Source organism: Muscardinus avellanarius (genome assembly GCF_963383645.1).
Source record: "Muscardinus avellanarius genome assembly, chromosome: 16".
NCBI classification, from domain to species: domain Eukaryota; kingdom Metazoa; phylum Chordata; class Mammalia; order Rodentia; family Gliridae; genus Muscardinus; species Muscardinus avellanarius.
The window spans coordinates 24823454-24846492 of record NC_137802.1 but is presented as its reverse complement, the minus strand read 5'-3'; the positions used below and the strand labels follow the sequence as shown (position 1 = coordinate 24846492).

Below are 23039 nucleotides of genomic sequence, written 5' to 3'. Positions count from 1 at the left end.
GAAAATATATCACCATTTATTTGCCATTGACTGCATGGCATTTGATCTAAGACGTCACTGTTTACTAGATGCATCCTAATTTCAGACATGTCAAAATGATAAGTCTTAGAATGGATGATTATACAGTATTCTACCTCCATCTCCTGGTCTAAGATAGCTTGCAATACCTCATATGCCACTAAGAAGAATCTTAGGTTCTGTCTGCTTTTCAAATTCATTTCCCTAGCCAGGCATTGTGGAATAAGCCTTTAATCCCAGTACTTGGGAGACTGAAACAGTAAGATTGTAGGTTTGAGGCTAGCCTCAGAAACTTATCAAAGTTCTCAGCAACCTGGTGAGACTGTTTTAAAATAAAAATAAAGCCGGGCGTGGTGGTGCATGCTTGTAATCCCCGCGCTTGGGAGGCAGAGACAGGAGGATCGCGCAGGTTCGAAGCCAGCCGCGCCGCGCTGGCTTAGGAGACCCTGTTTCCAAATTAAAAAAAAAATGTAAAAATAGGTCTGGGAGTGTAGCCCGGAGGTAGAAGGGCTTCCAGGAACCCCAGTACCACCAAAAAAAAAAAAAAAAAAAAAAAGATAAAAAAATAGGGCTGGAGGTTTAGCTCCGAGGTAGAATGCCCTTGAGTTTTACCCCCCAGTACCGCACACACACAAAAAGAATGTCTTTCCCTTACTACTTCCTAAATCTTTACTAACAATAAAAATACAGTGAATACAACAGAATCTCAAATACTGTGTCTTGGAGAGAACTTTATTAGGTAGCTGATTATAAAGATGGTTTTTACCTTTGACTGTTCCTCATCCACTGAAGATTCTTCAGACACATGGGGAGTGTTACTCAAAGAGCTGCTTCTCTGGTCATCAGTGGTCATTTCAGAAGTGGCTACTTCTACCATTGACAGTCGACAGCTCTCACTCCGCCCTCCACCCAGCTCTTCCATCCTTGAGTGGGAAAAAGAGCGAGACCGGGTTTCTTGAGAGAGTTCTACAAACTTCTCCAGGGCACTAAAAAAATCGATTCGATCTGTGCTGAAGTCTGAGATTTCGGCCTGGCAGCTGGGCTGGGGGCTTGGCGATTCAGGATCCGGGGACATGGGGAGGTCTTTCAGCTGGGGTGTCAACTCTTCCAGAGGCAGCAAGTGGACGCTCATGTCTGCTTTCAGTGCATCTGTCTCCAGATCTTCCACAGTTAAGTCTGGGAACTTGTTGGCCATTTCTGGGACCTGTCCAGGTTGGATTAAGGCTTTGGATGCATGGCAGTTGTCAAGAGGGAACTTTGAGCCACTGAGACAACACCCCGATGAGCATCCATTGATGTCATTTAAGTTTAATTCATCTTCGATTTGTCCAGCATGAAATTCTCTAGAAGTAAACTCCAAACAAATCATTCTTTCTTTGGTACACAGGCCTTTCTGATTTGCATCTTGTGGAACCACATGTTCCACAAAGACAGGAGGGATGGGCGGGTGGCTTTCCATGGTCTTCACCTCAGCAATCTGGTCTGCCGAAGTAGTGATCTCCTTCTTGTTGAGTTCCAGCCCAGGTTTGCAGATGGGTTCGTGGTGGTCAGAGAGGTCACTATCTGAATGCGATCTCCAGAGTTTGTTATGCCGCTGTTTGCTGTGGGCACACAGGAGAAACACCTTAGTTTGTGAAAACAATCAGCACCCTCCCAGGAAACCATGCCCACACCGACCTTCACCTGCAAAATGCTCTGCTAGTGCTTAAATTGAGAACAAGCAATAAACATTTCAAGAGATACTCAATTTAACTAATATTGAAAAACAACGAGAAGTCAATATGAGATGTGATATTTTTAAACCTGTCAGACTGATGGGAGCTAAAATGGCTGGTGAAAGCCACTGTTGATAATGGTTTAGCCAAACAAGTCTTCTCATATACTAGGAGGAGAGTACCTGTGCATTTTTTTAGGAGTCAAATATGAAAATAGCTCTCCAAATTTAACCTTTCAACCAGTAATCTTCCTTTAAGATTTTTTTCTTGATGAAATACTACAAGAGCACAGATATATACACATAAGGATATTTACTAGTAACACTGTGATACTAAAAAATTAGACACCAAAAAGGATTTATTTAAATTAAGGCCATATATCCACATATTATGAGGCTGTTAAAAATTTCAGGTATTTCAGTGGAATGATGTTCAAGGGACACTATTTTAAAAATATTTTTTAGTGGTACTGGGGAATGAATCCAGGGGTGCTCTACCACTGAACTACACTTTTAACCCTATTTTTATTTATTTCTTTAATGGTACTGGGGATTAAACCAGGAGCATTCTACCTCCAAGCTCTAACCCCAGCCCCATTTAATTTTTTTTTTTTTTGAAACGGGGTCTCACTAAGTTGCCATGAGTCTCACTAAATTGCCGAGGCTGGTTTCCAGCCTGCAATCCTCCAGTTTCAGTCTCTTAAGTACTGGGATTATAGGTGTGTGCTACCATAATCATAATCTTGACTTTTTTTTTGAAGTACTGGGGATGGAACCCAGGGACATTCTATCTCTGAGCTATACCCCCAGCCCTATTTTTTATTCTTAACTTTGAAACAAAGTCTCACTAAGTTGCAGAGGGTCTCACTAAGTAGCTAAGGCTGGACATAAACCTATGTTCCTCCTGTTTCAGCCTCCCAAGTACTGGGATTATAAACATGTGCCACTATGTCCAGCTAATTTTGAATTTTAAAAAGAGCATGTTTAGTGGGGTGTGGTGACACATGCTTGTAATCCCAGATTTTGGGAGATTGAGACAGGAGGATTGCAGTTTGAGAACAGCCTCAGCTACTACTTAGACCCTCTGTAACTCAGTGAGGTCCTGTTTCAAAATAAAGAATAAATAATAGGGATGGGGGTGAGGCTCAGAGGTAGAATGCCCCTGAGTTCCATCCCCAGCACCCCCACCCACACACAATGTTTAACAAATCCAGGAAAAATCTAAAGCCAAAACAACATACACAAAGGGAAGCACTCTATTGAAGCCCATTATCAAGTTCTCATGATTGGGATGAAAAGCTTATATAGGATTCATGGCTGACTTGGAGGTAAGGAATTTTTAGTTTTCGTACTGTGTATTGAACCCAAAGGGGTTCTTTCTACATCCAAGCTCTAGCCCTGTTTTATTTATTTTATTTTTTCAGGACTGATGATTGAACCCAGGGGCATTCTACCACTGAGCTATACCTCCGGCTCTATTTTTTATTCTTTATTTTGAAACAGGGTCTCACTAAGATGCAGAGGGCCTTGCCAAGTGGCTGAAGCTGACTACAAACTGGCAATCCTCCTGTCTCAGCCCCCCAAGTACTGGGATCTAAGCACAGCACCACGTCCGACCTATTTTATTTTGAAACAAGGTCCTGCTAAGCTGCTGAGAGTCTTGTTCCGTTGCTGAGGCTAGCCTTAAACTTGTGATCCTCCGGTCTCAGCCTGCCAAGCACTGGGATTATGGGCTTGTGCCACAATGCCCATCAGATGGTGATCGTTCTTGAATTTGAAAAAAAAAAGGTAGGGCTAGTAAGTCTGCATAAATGCTCCAATAGAACAAAGGGCATGAGTATGAAGGACAGGCTATTTTTGTAAAGACGTCAGGGTAAGCCGGGCGTGGTGGCGCACGCTTGTAATCCCCGCGCTTGGGAGGCAGAGACAGGAGGATCGCGCAGGTTCGAAGCCAGCCGCATGCGCTGGCTTAGGAGACCCTGTTTCCAAATAAAAATGTAAAAATAGGTCTGGGAGTGTAGCCCGGAGGTAGAAGGGCTTCCAGGAACCCCAGTACCACCAAAAAAAAAAAAAAAAAAAAAAAAAAAAAGACGTCAGGGTAAGAAATCATCAAACTAAGGTGGCAGTTGGAAAAGCAGGTGGGTCAAAGGAGGACTGCATTTTCAAGCTGAATGCCTGGAAATCAGTAAGACCCTTAGCAGCTAATTGAGACCCTGTTTCAAAACCTAAAATAGGGTGGGGGAATAAGCTGGAGGTAGAAGGCCTGAGTTGAACCACTAGTACCTTCCCCTCACAAAAAGGGCATTACCCTCATGTCCATGCTTTGGTTATTTCATAGAAAGAAGGTCTGAAGTAGATAGAGATAAGATCCATTTCAAATCCTACCAGGGAAGCACAATTCCCAAAGCCCCAGCCAAAAAGAGAAAGCTGGCTATGTGGTGGGTCAGGGTCACCTGCCCAGAGAGCAGGGCACTAAGTGTGGTCTTCACTACTCACAGGCTGATGAAGAGTTACGTAACTGCTGGGTGGAGTGGGAAACTTGACCCCAAACAACCTGCCCCGGTGGAAAGGCCACACCCGTTCTCCCAAGTCATGTGCCTGCATTAATGTGACCCCGTTTATTCTCATTCTGCACCTGCTCTCAGCTCCCCCTGTCTGTCTGCTGCTCGGGTGGGGCTCTCTGACTCAGGCCTGCACAGCAGAGGGGTGCTTTCCCAGGTAGGGAGCAGGTCAGCTGTTCAGGAAGACAACCTGTTATCCATTAGCTAGGTGTACAGTGGGGTTTTCACTCTTTCCAAGCTGCATCAACTCAAGCCACCCCTAGGAGGAGACAACATCACACATCTCAAGCAAGTGAGAGGTTATGGGAAGGGGCAAGCTGACAGTAAGGATAAGTGGGACCTGTACTGTACCAAGGCCAGAGAGCTTCCCTTTAAAATTTCTCATATATATGCCAGGCGTGGTGGCACACTCTTGTAATCCCAGCATTTGGGAGGCTGAGACCGGAGGATTGCAGTTCGTGGACAGCCTCAGCTACTTAGTGAGGCCCTCTGCAACTCAGTGAGACCTGGTTTCAAAGTAAAGAATAAAAAAATAGGGCAGGGGCTATAGCTCAGAGGTCGAATGCCCCTGGGTTCCATCCCCAGACCCGAAAAAAAAAAAATTTCTCATATATACATATCCAGATACCTTTGATTCCTGGCCTAAATATGTATTTTCCTTCCTTTCCCTCATCTTCTTCTTTTTTTTTTTTTTTGTACTAGAAATTGACCCCAAAGGATAGTCTACCTGTGTTATACACCCAGCCCTATTTATTTATTTATTTATTTATTGGTACTAGGGATGGAACCCAGGGGCATTCTACCTCTAAGATATACCACCAGCCCTATTTTTTTTTTCTTTATTTTGAAACAGAGTCTCACTGAATTGCAAAGAGCCTCACTAAGTAGCTGAGGCTGTCCACAAAGCGCGATCCTCTGGTCTCTTTTATTCCTGGCACTGGGGATGGAACCCAGGGGCATTCTGCCTCTGAGCAACACCTCCAGCCCTATTTTTATTCTTTATTTTGAAACAGGGTCTCACTGAATTGCAAAGGGCCTCACTACGTAATAGCTGAGGCTGTCTGCGAACCGCGACCCTCCTCTCTCAGCCTCCCAAATGCTGGGATTACAAGTGTGCACCACCATGCCTGGCCACGGTTGTGTTTTCTAATATCTATCACCTATCATGAGGATGTTCGAACCTGCACCAGGTCCTCTCACTCACCATACCCGTGATGCACGTGACTGGGAAGACAGCCCAGAAGTTAGCTATTCTCACCATTTTATAATATAAGAGAACAGCTAATTTTATCAGTCAACAGGCAAATAAGAAGTTTCCATGATTCCACAAATTCTTCAAGTATAGTTTTTAAGATGCCTACAATCATTAGTCAGTCAGGAAGAACTTCTGATAAAAATTATGTTAATGGACACAAATAGTACAAGTTTCAGAGGAAGTGGCTGACATCACAGCTGGGCTGCCTAGCCGACTTCCTTCTCTTGGGGATGGGGGAGATAGTCATCAGAAAATATTGGATCGGGGCCTGAAGTTAAACTAGCACTAACTTATAAAGGACAAAGAGAAATCCCAGTCCAAAGACTGGCCTGATGCAGCTTGCGTTTTCATTTTTGCAGTAGGACCTGCAGGGAGTGGAGGTAGCGCTCCGTGGTGCAGCAGTCGCACTGTCACCTCATAAGCATTGCGCCTCTTCCTGACCCTCCCTCCAGCACCTAAGCCTAAGGGGTGGCTTCCCTCCTCAACTCTGTGCTCAGCGTTCCTTTCTTTAAGTTATCACCACATATTTTATTCTTTGCTTTATTTTAATTTAAGGTACTAGAAGTTGAACCCAGGAACATTCTACCTCTGAGCTATACCCCTAGCCCAATTTTCTTTCCTTTCCTTTCTTTCTTTCCTTCCTTTCTTCTTTCTTTCTTTCTTTTTTTTGTGTGTGGTAATAGGGATTGAACCAAGGGGCATTCTACCTTCTAGCTACACCCCTAGCCCTTTTTATTTATTTTTATTTTTATTTTTTACCAGGATTGAAACCAGAGGCATGACTCTGAGCTACATTCCCAGCACTATTTTTTATTCTTTATTTTCAAACAGGGCCTAAATAGTTGAGGCTGGCTGTTCCCTCCTGTCTCAGCCTTCCAAGTAATGAGATCACAGCATGGACCAGTACGCCCAGCCTTTTAATTTTTTTTGAAATAGGGTCTTGCTAGGTTGCTAAGGGTCTCGCTAAGTTGTTGAGGCTGCAATCCTCTTGTCTTAGTCTCCCAGTCTCCCAATTATTAGATTACAGGAGTGGGCCATCATGCTGACTTATTTTTTATTTTGAAACAGGATTTCACTAAGTTGTAGAGGGCCTTGCTAAGTTGCTGAGGCTAGCTTTGAGCCTGAGGTCCTCCTGTCTCAGCCTCCCAAGTACTGAGATTTATAGGCATGTGCCACCATGACTGGCTGGTTTTATGTTTTGAACTTTATATAAATGAAATTATATTATACATATTCTACAACTGATTTTGCCTATTTAAAACTCATCATTGTGTATAAACATAACTCAAGAGTATAATGAGTATGTCACAATATATTTATCATCTCATTAATTAACAGCTTTGGCTATTACACACAACAGTTCCATGGGCATCCTAAGTTTCTCACAGATCATATGTATAAGAGTGGAAACATGGGTCATGGGATATATGTGCATCATGGGTTTTATTTGGTAACATCAGATTGTTTTCCAGTGAAACTTTGTCTGGAGCCAGTGTATTCTAATGTTCTATCTCTGGTGGGGTAGATGTAAGACATGAGATCATATCTATTATTTTAAACTGTTAACTTCTTAATCCAGCTGACCGCCCCCATTCCAGGCAGGCAGCAAGTAAACAAGTTGCCAAAAGAGAACTTCAGAGTTGGTCTGTGGCTTGGATGATGCAACCAAGTCTCAGATCTTTTCTCACTTGAGTGGCCTCTGACCTGAATTTGGATTCATGTAAACACAGAGACACAGAGGAGATGACTGGGCCATACTAGGTAAGAACTTGGCTTTTTACTTAGCAAACAAGGGAGAAGGAAATTGAAATGACAAGATGCATAAGATATTCCATCCCCTCCCTTCCTTCCTCTTTCTTTCTTGTTTGGTAAAACATCAATTATGACTGAGAAGTTATACAGAAGAAAATACTGCTGGAAATGTAGGACCAGTTTACAGGAAAATCAGACGCTGTGGTTACTTTTTGGGGTACTAAAAATTGCTAATTTGCAATTAGCAAAAAGGAAGGGGAAAACATTGATTGAGCACATTCTGTGCTGTGAATGTCCCTAAATGCTTTATTTAATTGAGCTGGGTGCAGTGGTACATGCCAGTAATCCCAATACTTTGTAAGCTGAGATAGGAGGAACCATCTTCAAAACAAGTGCCAGCAATTTAGAGAGACCCTCAGCTTGGAGGTCTGGGTTCAATCCCTGGTACCAAACAAACAAACAAAAACAACAAAACAAAAAACCCTGAAAAGCTTTAAACTTCAACTGGGGTTGGCGGTTAGACAAGCAGGAATCCATGTTCTTTCATTCTGAGGTTCCCTGCTGCTAGTTGACCAGTGTGTACCAGCTGACCAGACATCTATGTCTCCACTAACAAAGCTAGGGTAACATACAATCTTGCCTCCTCAGGCCCTCAGGCCAGGGCCTTCAAAGAATCAAAACTGACATTTCTGAGGGCATGTGGCACAAATTCTCTCTGGCTACCACCCAGTTTTTTCCCTTGCTTCATATACACTGGAATCTAATACCAGAGACACACAGTCCAGCTTGCAAATGGTCTGCCTGAAATTTGAACCTGTCTAATGGAACATAAATCTGCCTGGTACCTGAATGATCATAGTGCAGAATAACACACAGGAAAGGCTCAACACACTATAAAAACAGAAAAAACAAGCACGACTGGTAGCTCTATGATATTCTCTCATTTAGGTCTAAAGGGGGATTAAGAGCTGGGCGTGATGGTGCACGCTTATAATCCCAGCATTCAGAAGGCTGAGACTGGAGGATCATGGTTAGTGGACAGCCCCAGCTACTTAGTGAGGCCTTCTGCAACTTAGTGAGACACTGTTTCAAAATAAAGAATAAAAGCCAGGCATGATGGCGCGCACACGCATGCTTGTAATCCCCGCGCTTGGGAGAAAGAGACAGGAGGATCGCACAGGTTCGAAGCCAGCCGGGCGCGCTGGTTTAGGAGACCCTGTTTCCAAATAAAAATGTAAAAATAGGTCTGGGAGTGTAGCCCGGAGGTAGAAGGGCTTCCAGGAACCCCAGTACCACCAAAAAACAAAACAAAACAAAAAAAAAACAACAACAACAAAAAAAACAGGCTAGGAGGTATAGCTTGGAGGGCGAATGCCCCTGGGTTCCATCCCCAGACCCACAAAAAAAGGGGGGCTTAAATAATATTTCTTTATGCTCTTAATAATATTTTGAAAGATGCAAAAAGTCCCTTGTATTTCAGAAAGCTGTCATTGCTTGGCCTATACCCTCTTATACTCTTAAGACTGTAATCAATTAAAAAATCACTTCAAGAACTTAGTATCACTTTGGTAAATTTCTCTTCTACTGGGATCTCTAGTGCTAAGGCAACATTTTCAAACAACTGCTGCCTCCAGTTCAGCACCCACTGTTACCCTGAATAACCACAGAGCTAGAAAGTGCCAGGTTCAGGGCTCTACTTTCCTGCAAAAATCACCACATGCAAACACCTGGACAGAAAGTAAAATTTCTTTGCAAACAGATATAATGGGATTTTTCTAATGACTTTCTTCTCCTGATTACCTAAACATCAAGGCTTGACAGAGCTTCAGAGAGCCACAGTAGACTGGAGACTTTTTCCCCCGAAACTCTTTTCTAAATAGGCAGATCCTCGGAGCCTGCCGCAGGCAAGGCCAGTGCTGAGGCCTCTGAGGCCAGGATCGGAGCCTGCCGAGGGGTGAGGTCAGTGCCGGGGCCAGCGAGGCCGGGATCGGAGCCTGTCGTGAGGCTAGGCTGGTGCTGGAGCCAGCGAGGTCGGGATCAGAGTCCTCCTGGTGGCCAGGCCACTACTGGGGCTGTCAAGAGTGGGATCGGAACTTGCAATGCGGCATGCACAGAGAAATAGCACAGAAAGTAAAATCCAGATGCTTCCTCTAGCAAGAACTAGGAGGAAAGGGGTAACAGCAGGAGGTCGAGTAGTAGAAAGAGCCCTATTGAGAAGCAATTAAGGTGACCAATCAGAGGGGAGGGGATGGGGGAGGATGGAATCTCTTTAAAACTCATGAGGTGCGTAAACAATTATATCAAAGATAATCACCAATTAAGCATGGGATCGAGGGGGGGGAGGGAAGGGAATGAGGATTGGATGAGGGCTTATTGGATGATATGTGCTTATATATCCTCTCAAGTCTTGTATTCCAAAGTGATGTATGATTACAAAAAATATTAATTAAAATAAATAAATAAATAAATAGGCAGATCCTGGTGAAAGACTTAGGAGATAGGCAAGAGTCTGCTGGGGCCAATTCACCTGCCAGGTAACCTACATGTCCTGGTCAACACATCACAGACTGTAGACCCAAAAAGGCTGTTACACCAAACAGCCCTTTTGTTATTGTCTGAGGTCTAATTCAGTGGTGGTTGTTCACTGTCCCATGGATTCAGAAAATGTGACACTTCCCTAGTTCCAGAGGATAACATATGTTTTAGCCAACTCTGAAAATTCTATTTCTTTGACCAGTAACTGGCTTTAGGCATATAACTCAGTCCTAGCCTCGGAGGGGAAATCTATGGGAGTTTCTGGGAAAGGTCATCCTTAGGGAATTCTTACCACTGAGATATACCCCCAATCCTTTTTGTTTTTGAAACAGGATCTTGCTAAGTTATTGCATGCTGGCCTTAAACATGGGATGCAAGTACTGGGATTACAAGTGTGTGCTACCATGTCTGGCAATGGTCCAACCTTTAAAACAATCTGTAGTGGGATGTTGGATTGGATATCTTCTATTTGTCCCTGAGGTCTGCTCTGCATCTTCTGTACTCTGCTCTCACTGGAGGCTGATCAATGGACCACATCAACAGGCCCCCTTCTCTTCTGACTTGTACAGGGTTTGGCTAATGGGGAGTTTCAGAAGGAGACTGGAGGGAGACTGAGGCCAAGGAATTTATTCCACTAGCTCCCTCCTTGGAGGGCACTTCAGGCTAGCCCTGTCCCTTTGACTGGCAGTTATTGCTCATCACTAGATGTGGTGGTGCATGCTTGTAATCCTAGTTCTTAGGAGGCTGAAACAGAAGGACTACAGATTCTAAGCCAGCCTCAGCAACTTAGTGGGACTCTATTTCAAAATAAATAAAAAATAGGGCTAAGGGTATAGCTCAGAGGCAGACTGCCCCTAGGTTACATCCCCACTATTACAAAAACAAAACAAAACAAAAATCCGGGTGTGGTGGTACACGTCCTTAATTCTAGTACATGGAGGCTGAGACAGGAGGATTGCAGGTTCAAGGCCAGCCTCATCAACTTGTGAGGCCCTCCACAACTTTATGAGATCCTGTCTCAAAATAAAGAATAAAATAGGGCTGGAGTATAGCTCAGAGATAATATGTCCTCAGGATCAATCCCCAGCAACACACACACACCCTAAAATAGTCCCTCTATGAAACCCTGTTCCAATAACCCTATTCTGAGTGGGCTGTTTCCTGCTAAGATCCTGATTGGTAAGGGTATTCTTTAGTTTGTGGGTTTTTTTTTTGTTTTTTTTTTTGTGGTACTGGGGTTCCTGGAAGCCCTTCTACCTCCGGGCTACACTCTCAGACCTATTTTATACTTTTTTAAAGTTTGGAAACAGGGTCTCTTAAGCCAGCGTGGCTGGCTTCGAACCTTCATGATCCTCCTGTCTCCGCCTCCCAAGCGTGGGGATTACAAGCGTGCGCCACCACGCCCGGCTTGTGTGTGTGTGTGTGTGTGTGTGTGTGTGTGTGTGTGTGTGTGTTTACTGGGGATTGAACCCAGGGGCATTCTACATCCTCAGACCTTTTTTATTTTTTATTCTGAAACAGGTCTAAGTTGCAGAGGGCTCCATTAAGTTGCTGACGCTGGCCTCAAACCTGTGATCTTTCTTGTCTTAGCCTCTCAAGTACTTGAATTACACGTTTGTGTGGTAGATGTATTCTAATACTGTAGCCCAAATAAGCCTAAGTGATATTCTTACACTGGACTGTAATACTTAAAATCTAGAAAATATCACAATACAGGAACACTTCTTCCAGTTTCTAGTGGAATTAGTTTGCTGTTGGTGGTGGGAGGCAGTGGTTGATGTCAAGGAGGAAGAAGTAAGTGCCATGTACATATGTGTGCTTTCTGGGAAGCCTGGAGAAAGGAGATGAGAAATAGCTCTCAACAAAAATGTCGCAAACATTTATACATATTTTAATTCACTTTAACCCTGTGAGGTAGATCTCTTGACTTTCATTTCATTTATTATTTCTGTGTAGTATTGGGGATTGAACTCAGGAGTATACTACCTCTGAATTACATCTCCAACCCTATTTTATTTGAAAGAGGGTGTCTCACTAACTTACCGAGGGCCTTGCTATATTGCTAAGGCTGGCCTTGAAACTGCTCTCTCTGTCTCGGCCTCCCAATATAATATAATACTGGGATTATAGGCATGCATCATCCAGCTTGATTTTCATTTTACAGATGGGGTCAGGTGAGGATCAGAAATGTGAAGTAACTCTCAAGGTTGCAGCAATGGGGCCAGGAATGAAAACCAGATTTACTGACTCAAATTCTGTGGATTTCTCTCCCTAGGGTTTGCCATCTCTCTGTGAACCAAGCCAGAAAATTTGGATACAACAATAACAACAAAAAGAAAAAAGAAAAAAAAAAAAGGGAAAGGGAAGAGGAAGGGTGATTTTTTTTTTTATTTATTTGGCTCTTCTTAGGCTCATCTAAGATTTTCTGAGATTTCTTTAACATCTAAGAAAAACCACATATGCTAAAAAACTCAGCCCAGCAAGCAGCCTGCAGTAGCCTGGGATTCCAGAATAAATACTGAAACTGGCAGGACACACAGTATCCTTCCTCTCAGTAGGTCACGTGAGGACATTGCCTAATATCTGTCATGTGTGTATCTGGGAATACATACTGCTTATGCCTCATCAAACCCTTAGAGACCGCTTTCTTGTGTTAAAAAAGACTTGCTGTGTCCTGCACCTTCTGATTCAATCTAAAAATGTCATCAAAATTCTGGCCCCAAAGACCTAAAAATCTCTTCAACAGAGGAGGCTTGAATATTTTCCCAGCCTCCTAAGGAAACAGCTCAGATGAAATTATGCCAAATGCTGAGTAAATGGGAGGGGTTCCTACTTAGTGGAAACCATAATGCTGTGCTGTGGCCACATTTTCACAACACTTCAGAGTAGGAGGGTGGTCCCTATGCCTGGACAGGCTGGAAAGCTACTTCACATTTTGTTCAGGGGAAACACAGCCCAGATTCAAGAGTCAAAACCAAGTCATGAGACTTGCTGGAGTCAAACCCTGGCACCAACCCTAACTGCTTCTAGACAGCTGTGCCTTCACCCTCACAAAACCACCTAGAATGTGCCTACATAGAAGAAAAATAAAGCAAAATCTAGCAACCCATAGAATTATAGCATAGGGAATCTCAAGAAACCAATACCCAAGTCGTTTAATATCTGATACTTCTTTCCTGAGAGTAGGTGAAGGTGTTTTTCACACCCAAAAGTGTAATGATGTAGTGAAATAATTACTAATTTTAATAGTCAACTTCCAAATTATTATTATTATTCTGAGTCAGGTGTGGTGGCACACACTTGTAATCTCAGTACTTAGGAGGCTGAGACATGAGGATCCAGGTTTGCAGCCAGACTCAGCTACTTAGTGAGGCACTTCGCAACTTAGTGAGACCCTGTTTCAGAATAAAGATTAAAAAACTGAGATGGAGATAATGGAACAGAGGCCCGGCTAACAGCAGATCCACGCACAACCATTTAAACTTGTTTGTATGGAAATAAAGGACGAATCTTTGAAAAAAAAAAAAAAAAAAAAAAACTGAGATGGAGCTGGGCGTGGTGGCTCACGCTTTGGAATTCCAGTACTTGGGAGGCCGAGACAGGAGGATCTGGGCTCTCGGCCAACCTCAGCTATTTAGTGAGGTCCTCTACAACTTAGTGAGACCCTGTTTCAAAATAAAGAATAAAAAATAGGGTTGTGGGTGTAGCTCAGAGGTAGAATGCTCCTGGGTTCAATCCCTAGCACCACAAAAGAAAAAAATTGAGCTGGGGGTATAGCTTGGAGGTAGAATGCCCCTAGGTTCAATCCCCAGCACCCCCCAAATAAATTATTCTGTGGTACTGAGGATTGAACCCAGGGATGCTCTACTACTGAGATATATCCCCAGCCCCTTTATTTATTTATTTATTTAATTTATTTATTTTTGTGTGTGGGTTACTGAGGATTAAATCCAGGGGCATTCTATCTTTGAGCTATACCTCTAGCCCTATTTCTATTCCTTTTTTTGTGTGGTACTGGGGGTGGAACCCAGAGGATTTCTACCTCTGGGCTATACTCCCAGACCTATTTTATATTTTATTTGGAAACAGGGTCTCACTAAGTTGCTGATAGCCTCACTAAGTAGCTGAGGCTGGCTTCGAACCTGCGCGATCCTCCTGTCTCAGCCTCCCAAGCGTAGGGATTACAAGCGTGCGCCACCACGCCCGGCTGTATTCCTTATTTTGAAACAGGCTCTTACAACATTGTAGAGGCCTCACTAAATAGTTGAGGCTAGAAGCAAACCTGAAAAGAATGGGCCAAAAATTTTCCAAGAACTCCAGCTAAGCTTAAGCCTAGCATTATTTTAGAAGTAAATGAGATACATTTTGATAAGGCAGCTATATCCAGCTGTATAAAATGTTGAGAAGTGTTTATTAAAATCTATACCTGCTGGGCGTGGTGGCATATGCTTGTAAGCCCAGCATTCGGGAGGTGGAGACTGGAGGATTGTGGTTCTCAGACAGCCTCAGTTACTTAGCAATGCCCTTCGCAACTCAGTGAGACCATGTTTCAAAAACAAAAAGGCTAAAAACTAGGGCTGGGAGTGTAGTTTGGAAGTGCAATGCCCCTGGGTTCTATCCCTGGTACTGCAAAAAAAAAAAAAAAAAAAAAAAAAAAAAAAAAAAAATCTATACCTATGGGGCTGTGAATGTGGCTCAGTGGTAGAGTACTTGCTGGCATACTTGAGGCCCTGAGTTTATCCCCCAGCATTGCAAAAAATAAAAATAAAAATAAAATCTATAACTGAGAAATGAAATATGGGGCACCCAGCTTCAATTCTTTAGTTTATATAAACGTAACATTAACCTGAAAGATTAAATGCCTCATTGTCAGCTGGGCATGGTGGCACATGCTTGTAATCCCAGTACTTGGGAGGCAGACAGGAGGATTACAGGTTTGAGGACAGCCTCAGCAAGTAGTGACCTAGCTAGACCCTGTTTCAAAATAAAAATGAAATAGGTCTGGGGCCTTATAGAGTCTAAGCAGGCAATCCTAAGCCACATCCTCAGCCCTTATATTTTTGAAATTAGATTAATAGAGAAAGAAATCCAAATTTAAAACTAATCACATCCAAATTAGGCTGAGAATAATTTGTAGAGAAGGACACTTCACCTTGCCTATGGAGCCTAGCAGAGCGAGAACTTGATAAAGTTAGTACAGGACTCACCTTGCCAGCAAGATCCCCTGGTACTCTTCCAGCTGCCTCATAAAACTGGGGTTGGGCTTGGTTACTGTTCGTCTTCCTTTCACATAGTCGTAGGCTCGGTCCAGGTTCCAGCCATATTCCTTCATTGCGTAAGCGATCACGGTGGAGGCCGAGCGACTCACCCCCATCTTGCAATGCACGAGGCATTTGGAGCCGTGTTTCCTAGTTTGTGGATTAAGGTAAGAAATAGAGGAAAATAAAAGCAAGTGCTTTTTTTTTTTTTTTTTTTTTTGGGTATTGAGGATTGAAGCCAGGAACATCTACCTCTGAGCTCCATCCCTAACTCTTTTTATTTGGCAACAGGGTTTCTGTGGAAGAAAGCACACGCCAAATGGAATCAACCTTCCTACTTATTCAGACATAGTCCTGAATGTTATTTTCAACAACCTGTGTCTGGTCTAGAGACCGGCTGTACAGCCCAGGGAGTTAGATGGTAGTATGTGATATGCCACATGGCTTTCTCAGTGATGAGAGTGGAGTCAGTGAAGGCTATTTTCCGTGGATACTGGACATTGAACCCAGGGCCTTAAGCACGCTAAGCTGCTGAGCTACATCCCAGCCCCTGTTGTTCTTTTAACGGGGTAGAAAGAAAACACTACCACAAAGCTAAAAAAACAAACCAACAAATAAACCAACAGTCTTATCTTACCATGCCAGAGCTAATTATCTTCCACTATTTTTTGCTAAGTGTACAAATGTATAGACCTGCTGATAAATTTGCCAGATGCTTAAGTAGAAATAACATTTTAAAATCTGACCCCTCCCCTCCGACCGTGCTACTCTTATCACTAGTGTATATGGGTTCTAGAATCCTCCAAGTAGCTATTCCAACAAATCAAAGTAGGTACATGTTAGCATATGGGGAAGTCTATTCACTCACCCCCTGTGTGATGGTACACAGATAACAATCTTGCTTCTGGAGACAGAGACATATGCAAGAATTAAGTTATCAATGTAAGGAAGTATGTGAGCCAGATAATCTATAGGAAACACAGAGAATGGTCTGGAATAATTGAAACAGTCTCAGAGAAAAAATAAGATTGGCCTCCTATCCTTCAACTGTGGCATAATATGGTATCTTCAGGTTGGTGCAGGGTGTCACTCTGTGTGCTGAGATGATCCCAAACAACTAAAAAATATTTGTTTATTTATTCACAACAGGGTTTTCATTTAAGCTACAGTTAGGGAGCCAACGAACAGTAACTCAGATGAAAACTTAAAGACATGTGCTCTGTATTTTCCCATCAAGCCCTGATGTTAAAGTATCAAATATCAGGCCTACGCCTGCAGGCATGGACTATGCTCTAACCTGGATAACCCTAGTAAAATACAATTATGAAATCCACTCCCTGGAAAACATCTATTTGGCATATTTATAGCTGGGTTTTTTCGGTGGATAGTATCTAACATGTAATGAAGGATCTAAGTCAATTCTCACTTAGCCCAATTCCACCCTCAGCCTGCAACACCCCAGGATGGTCCAGATTAAACATGGTATCATGTTAAAAATCAGGGTCCTGCTTAGGGTGACAGAGGGGAGACACCGAGGGCACAGCACTTAAGGAGGCACTCCCTCAGATGCTGACCTACACTGGCAGCAGTCTGCAAGGGAGGGCCTCCAAGAGCCTCTGTAAGCCCAGCTGGAACCAGCCTTTCTTTTCGTTGCCATGGGGCTTTGCCTTCAACTCTCGTCTCTTCAGCTGAGACCCTGACAACTTGCCTAGTCTCTCTAGCACTCTCTCCTTATGGAACTAGACTAGAAATAGACACAAACTTGGTTCAAGTCCATCTCCACCACTGTAATTTTCCCTCTCTGAATCTCATCTCTATGGTCTGTCCTCATTTGTATAGAATGACAAGAACATCTGTTGCTCGGGATTTTATAAAATATTACATGATGGAATTCATATTAAGTAACTGGCACAAAGTAACATCATAAATGGCAATATTACTGTGAACAATTTATTAAGAGTTTTCAAGAATATAAACATTTTCAGGTGCTGGCTAGAGGTTAAAGGTATACATTCAAAGCCAGAATAGCCAGAATATGAGGATTTAGGGTAACTAAGAGAAACAATGGCCCAACCATAGAGGTCCTTTTTTTTTTTTTTTAAATTGTTTTTGTGGCACTGGGGGTGGAACCCAGGGGCTTTCTACCTCCGAGCTACACTCCCAGATCTAGTTTATACTTTATTTGGGAACAGGGTCTCACTAAGTTGCTGAGAGCCTCACTCAGTAGCTGAGGCTGGCTTTGAACCTGTGTGATCCTCCTGTATCAGCCTCCCAAGCACTGGGATTACAAGCGTGCGCCACCATGCCCGGCGATAGAGGTCCTTAAGAGAAGTGTAGAGCCCAGTACCTACTCTCTCTCCATATACACAAAAGAGAAGTATGGAATCAGTGTGTGTGTGTGTGTGTGTGTGTGTGTGTGTGTGTGTGTGTGTGTGTGAGAGAGAGACTAGGGTTGAACCCAGAGGCAGTATACTGCTGAGCTATACCTATAGCCCTAGTTTTTGAAAAAGAGTCTCACTAAAATTTGCAGAAGGCCTTGCTAAATTGTTGGGTCTGGTGGCAGATCTGTGATCTTTCTGTCTCAGCCTCCCAAGTACTGGGATTACAGGTGTATGCCACCATACCTAGCTGTGGAATCATTCCTGAAGGAGGACTTTGAGAAGCATTTCAGCCGGGTGTGGCAGCGCATGCTTATAATCCCAGTACTTGGGAGGCTGAGACAGGAGGATCATGCAGGTCCAAAGCCAGCCTCAGTAGCTTAGTAAGGCTCTTAGTAACTTAGTGATACTCTGTTTCTAAATAAAATATAAAATAGGTCTGGGAGTGTAGCTTGGAGGTAGAAGGCCACTGGGTTCCATCTGCAGTAACACACACACACACACCAAAAAAAAAAAAAAAAAAAAAAAAGAGAGAGAGAGAGAGAGAGAGAGAGAGAGAGAAGCATACCTCATCTGCTAGGGTTGGTGTGAACCCTGGAGGAGGATGTGGCCAACAGTCATTTACAGTTCCTCCCAGTGAAGGAATGAATAGAATTGGCAAGGAAGTCCTCAGGGACTTACACAGTATTTAAGTACTGACATTAATAGTAATTAATACTAAATACCAAATAATTCCATCAAAAGAGCCAGTTCATATAAGGAAGACATTCACAAAAGATCAGAGAAAAATTCTATCTTTTTTTTTTTTGTGTGGTACTAGGGATGGAACCCAGGGGCTTTCTACCTCCAGACTATACTTCTAGACTTATTTTTTATATTTTATTTTGAAACAGGGTCTCACTAAGTTGCTGAGAGCCTTGCTAAGTAGCTGAGGCTGGCTTCGAACTGCTTGCATGATCCTCCTGTCTCAGTCTCCCAAGTACTGGGATTACAAGCGTGCGCTACCACGCCGGGCAAATTCTATCATTTAAAGCATCATAAAAATCGAGTAAGCTGGGCATGATGGCATATGCCTACAATCCCAGTACTTGGAAGGCTGAGACAGGAGGATCATAGGTTGGAGGACAGCCTCGGCAAGTAGTGAGATTCTCACCAACTTACCAAGACCCTGTTCCAAAATAAAAATAGGCCGGGCATGGTGGCGCACGCTTGTAATCCCTGCGCTTGGGAGGCTGAGACAGGAGGATCACACAAGTTTGAAGCCAGCCTCAGCTACTTAGTGAGGCTCTCAGCAACTTAGTGAGACCCTGTTTCCAAATAAAATATAAAATAGGTCTGGGAGTATAGTCTGGAGGTAGAAAAGCCCCTAGGTCCTATCCCCAGTACCACAAACAAACAAACAAACAAACAAACAAACAAACAAACAAACAAACAAGGGCTGGTAGTATAGCTTGGAGGTAGAATGCCCCTGGGTTCAATCTCAGTACCATAAGAAAATAAAAAAGTAAAATATGGGAAATGATTTCCAAAGCTCACTGTTTCAGTCTTGTCTTCGGAGAATGTGACCCCAGTATTCCACCTATCCAGGATAATTTCTGTTCTATAACTCACAAGTCTCCCACTTGACATTTAAGAATTTCATCCATCATTTCTTTTTTTTGGTGGTACTGGGGGTGGAACCCAGAGACTTTCTACCTCCAGGCTATACTCCCAGACCTTTTTTTTTTTTTTTTATACATTTCATTTGGAAACAGGGTCTCACTAAGTTGCTGAGAGCCTCACTAAGCAGCGAAGGCTGGCTTCGAACACGTGCGATCCTCCTGTCTCAGCCTCCCAAGCGCGGGGATTACAAGCGTGCGCCACCACGCCCGGCTCATCCATCATTTCTAATTTTCAGCTGCAGCATAATACTATTTAATTTTATGCTCAATGGAAATACGAGATTACCTTCTTCTAGGGATTTTATTTAAAGAAAAAGTATTAGGTCACTAGTCTTTGACCTAGGATTACAAAACCTCAGTGCCTATTTTCCTTTATATCCTTTCTTCTGAGGACCATCAGTAAGTTATCTATAGCCCTTAGCCCCAGCCACGTGTGGTGTGCAAGGAAAAAGGGTCAGAATACGTGTGCAGATCTATTACTCACTTTGCTTTAGAGATGAATTTGTAAGTGTCATTCCAGTAAGCCAGGAGATCTGTGGCCTCTTCATCATATACCCGAATGTTATGATACTCAAAGACTCCTGGGAAAAAGTTATCGATCTCTCGAGTGACATTCAAGATATACCGCACCCTGCAAGGAAGCCAAAAGAGAGTATGTGTTGTAATACTCAGGTTAAATCCAGTGCCAGCGCTGCTTTTCTTTTCTCTATGGTGCTGGGGATGAACTTTAGGGTTTCCCTCTTGCTCTATAACTAGAGAGCTTGCCCAGACTTTGCACCATTTTTTTTTACTTAAAATCTGTTTATTCCATAGGCTGAAATTAAATACAAAAATAATGAAAAAAGGCTAACAAGCGAAGAGGCTATATTTATTTAGTAAAGAAGTTGTTTGACAGGGTCCTGAGCATATCTGGGCATGAAAGAATTACTGAGCAAAAAGCTATTCACCATGTTCAAGATCTAAATTCCATTTACAGTCTACGCATAGTTATACAATCTTGTTTTTTTGTGTGTGGTACTGGGGATGGAGCCCAGGGGCATTCTACCTCTGAGCTCCAGTCCTATTTTTATTCTTTATTGTGAAACGGGGTCAACTGAGTTGCAGAGGGTCTCACTAAGCAGCTGAGGCTGGCCATGAATCTGTGATCTTCCTATCCCAGATGCTCAGCTTACAATATTGTCTTTGGCAGTCTCTTAAAACATAGACTTCATGTTTTACTCCAAAAATGAATCTAAGGCCCATTACCTAACAATTTTATTTTCTGACATTAAAATTCCCCCAAATACTATTTTTCCCTTGAAAGTTATTTGTATACTATGAATGTACCCCAAGACTTGGGAGTCTGAGACAGGAGGATTATAGTTTGCGGCCAGCCTCGGCTACTTAGTGAGGCCTTCCACAACTTAGTGAGACCCTGTTTCAAAATAAAGAATAAAAAATTGGGCTGAAGGTATAGCTCAGAGGTAGAATGCTCCTGGGTTCAATTCCTAGCACCACAAAAAAGAAATGTACCCAATGTACCCCAAGAAAAAAATGAGAAAAGAGGAAATTTCATCCTATTTTTCTACATGCCAAATGGTTAGGTTTTATTCTACGACCCTCTCTAAACTACATAACAAGCAAATGAGGCCAGGGCTGGACAAGTCAGAGGAAATGGACTTGAAACTCCTTTAACTCTCTGGCGACATTCCTGGCTGTATGACAAGAGATGTGCATGATGGTTTTCCCATACTGACATGCTTACAGACAAGTATTTGTCTATCAAGAATTTCTTCTGTGATCTCACTGTACCATCTCAATAAATAATTGAATCAAGCCGGGTGTGGTGGCACACACTTGTAATCCCAGCATTCGGGAGGCTGAGACTGGAGGATCACGGTTCACGGACAGCCTCAGATACTTGGTGAGGCCCTCTGCAACTTAGGTGAGACCCTGTTTCAAAATAAAAATACAAAGCCGGGCGTGGTGGTGCACGCTTGTCATCCCAGCGCTTGGAAGGCTGAGATAGAAGGATTGCACAGGTTCAAAGCCAGCCTCAGCTACTTAGTGAGGCTTTCAGCAACTTAGTGAGACCCTGTTTCCAAAATATAAAAAATATGACCGAGAGTATAGCCCAGAGGTAGAAAATCCCCTGGTTTCTGCCCCCAGTACCACACACACACACACACACACACACACACACACACACACACAGGGCAGGAGGTGTAGCTCAACAGCCAAATGGCCCTGGGTTCCATCCCCAGACCACCCCCCCCACAAAAAAAATAGTAATTGGGTTGAATTTACAAAGATTATCTATTTTTTCTCCATGCCATGTAGCCTCGGATATCACCAGAGTTTATTCCAAGAATAGAGCACCGATCTACTCACTTCTCTCTGCAAAGGCTGTTTCCTATTCTGAACCATATGTGAGGTTCTACAAACCCAGTCTCTAAAGTCAGAGAAATAAACTACAGAGAAAGCCATAGCCAATCAATTCTGTGTTTAAGACCATGTAGCTAAAATATTCCTGGGACATGAATTTAATCTGTCTTAATTTAGCATCAAAGCCTATTACTAGAAAGGCTATTTTTTTTCTTTTTTCTTTTTTTGTAGCACCTGGGATTGAACCCAGGGCACTATAACTCCAAGCTACACCCCAGCCCTATTTTTCTACTTTTTCTTCTTTATTTTGAAACAGAATCTCACCAAGTTGTGGAGGGCCCCATTAAGTTGCTGAGGCTGGCGGTGAACTTCTGTTTCCCAAGTACTGAGATTAAAAGCATGTACCACCATGCCTAGTTCACATTCTGTCTTTTAAGGCAGCTAGATACAGTTGCATTTTATAATTTAATAAATGATCATGTGCTATTGCATAATAGCATGGATACAGATAATAATATTGTAGGGTACATTTCTGTTCTTTTCTTTTTGTAGTACTGACTGTTGAACACAAGGTCATTCTACCTCTGAGCACACTCCCAGCCCTATTTTTTATTTTAAATTTTTGTGGTACTGGGGGTGGAACCCAGGGTATTTTCTACCTTTGGGCTTACTCCCAGACCTATTTTATATTTTATTTGGAAACAGGGTCTCACTAAGTTGCTGAGAGCCTCACTAAGTAGCTGAGGCTGGCTTTGAAACTGTAATTCTTTTGTCTCAGCCTCCCAAGCACTTGGATTACAAGCCTGTGCCACCACACCTGGCTTTTATCTTTGTTGTGAAACAAGGTCTCACTAAGTTGCAGAGGGTTTTACTAAGCAGCTGAGGCTGGCCGCAAACCTGCGACCCTCCTGTCTCAGCCTCCCAAGTATTGGGATTATAAGCATGCGCCACCATGCCGGCTATAGGGTACATTTCTAAAAGAAAAAATGTTTTTGGAAGTTTTCACCATAAAGAAATGTTAAGAGTCAGGCGTGGTGGCACACGCCTGTAATCCCCGCGCTTGGGAGGCTGAGACAGGAGGATCACGCAGGTTCGAAGCCAGCCTCAGCTACTTAGTGAGACCCTGTTTCCAAATAAAATATTAAAAAAGGGCTGGGAGTATAGCCCAGAGGTGAAAGCTCCTGGGTTCCACCCCCAGTACTACCAAAAAAAAAAAAAAAAAAAAAAGATAAATATTTGAGGAAATAAATTTAACTGTTTTGTGTGCATGTATGTGTGTGGGGGTACTGGGGATTGAAACCAGAGGCACTCTATCTTTGAGGTACACCACCAGCCCAATTTTATTTCTTATTTGGAAACAGGATCTCACTACTTGCTGAAACTGCCCTCAAGTTTTCTTTTTCTTTTTTTTCTTTTCCGGGCTACACTCCCAGACCTATTTTATATATTTTTTTTAAATCTGGAAACAGGGTCTCTTAAGCCAGCAAGGCTGGCTCCGAACCAGCGGGATCCTCCTGTCTCCGCCTCCCAAGCGCGGGGATTA

The 23039-nt window shown here is 43.0% G+C and overlaps 1 protein-coding gene across 3 annotated transcripts in view; it reads right to left on the bottom strand.

Moving 5' to 3' along the window:
- Window positions 1-23039, bottom strand: part of SSH2 (slingshot protein phosphatase 2) — a gene marked incomplete at both ends in the record, with an annotated part of 261436 nt that overhangs the window by 3628 nt on the left and 234769 nt on the right. For all 3 annotated transcript variants that reach the window (XM_080712744.1, XM_080712746.1, XM_080712745.1), the window contains 3 exons: window positions 785-1619; window positions 15043-15243; window positions 19617-19763. In XM_080712744.1, the coding sequence (XP_080568870.1) occupies window positions 785-1619; window positions 15043-15243; window positions 19617-19763 (1183 nt within the window). The remainder of the gene's footprint in view (window positions 1-784; window positions 1620-15042; window positions 15244-19616; window positions 19764-23039) is intronic.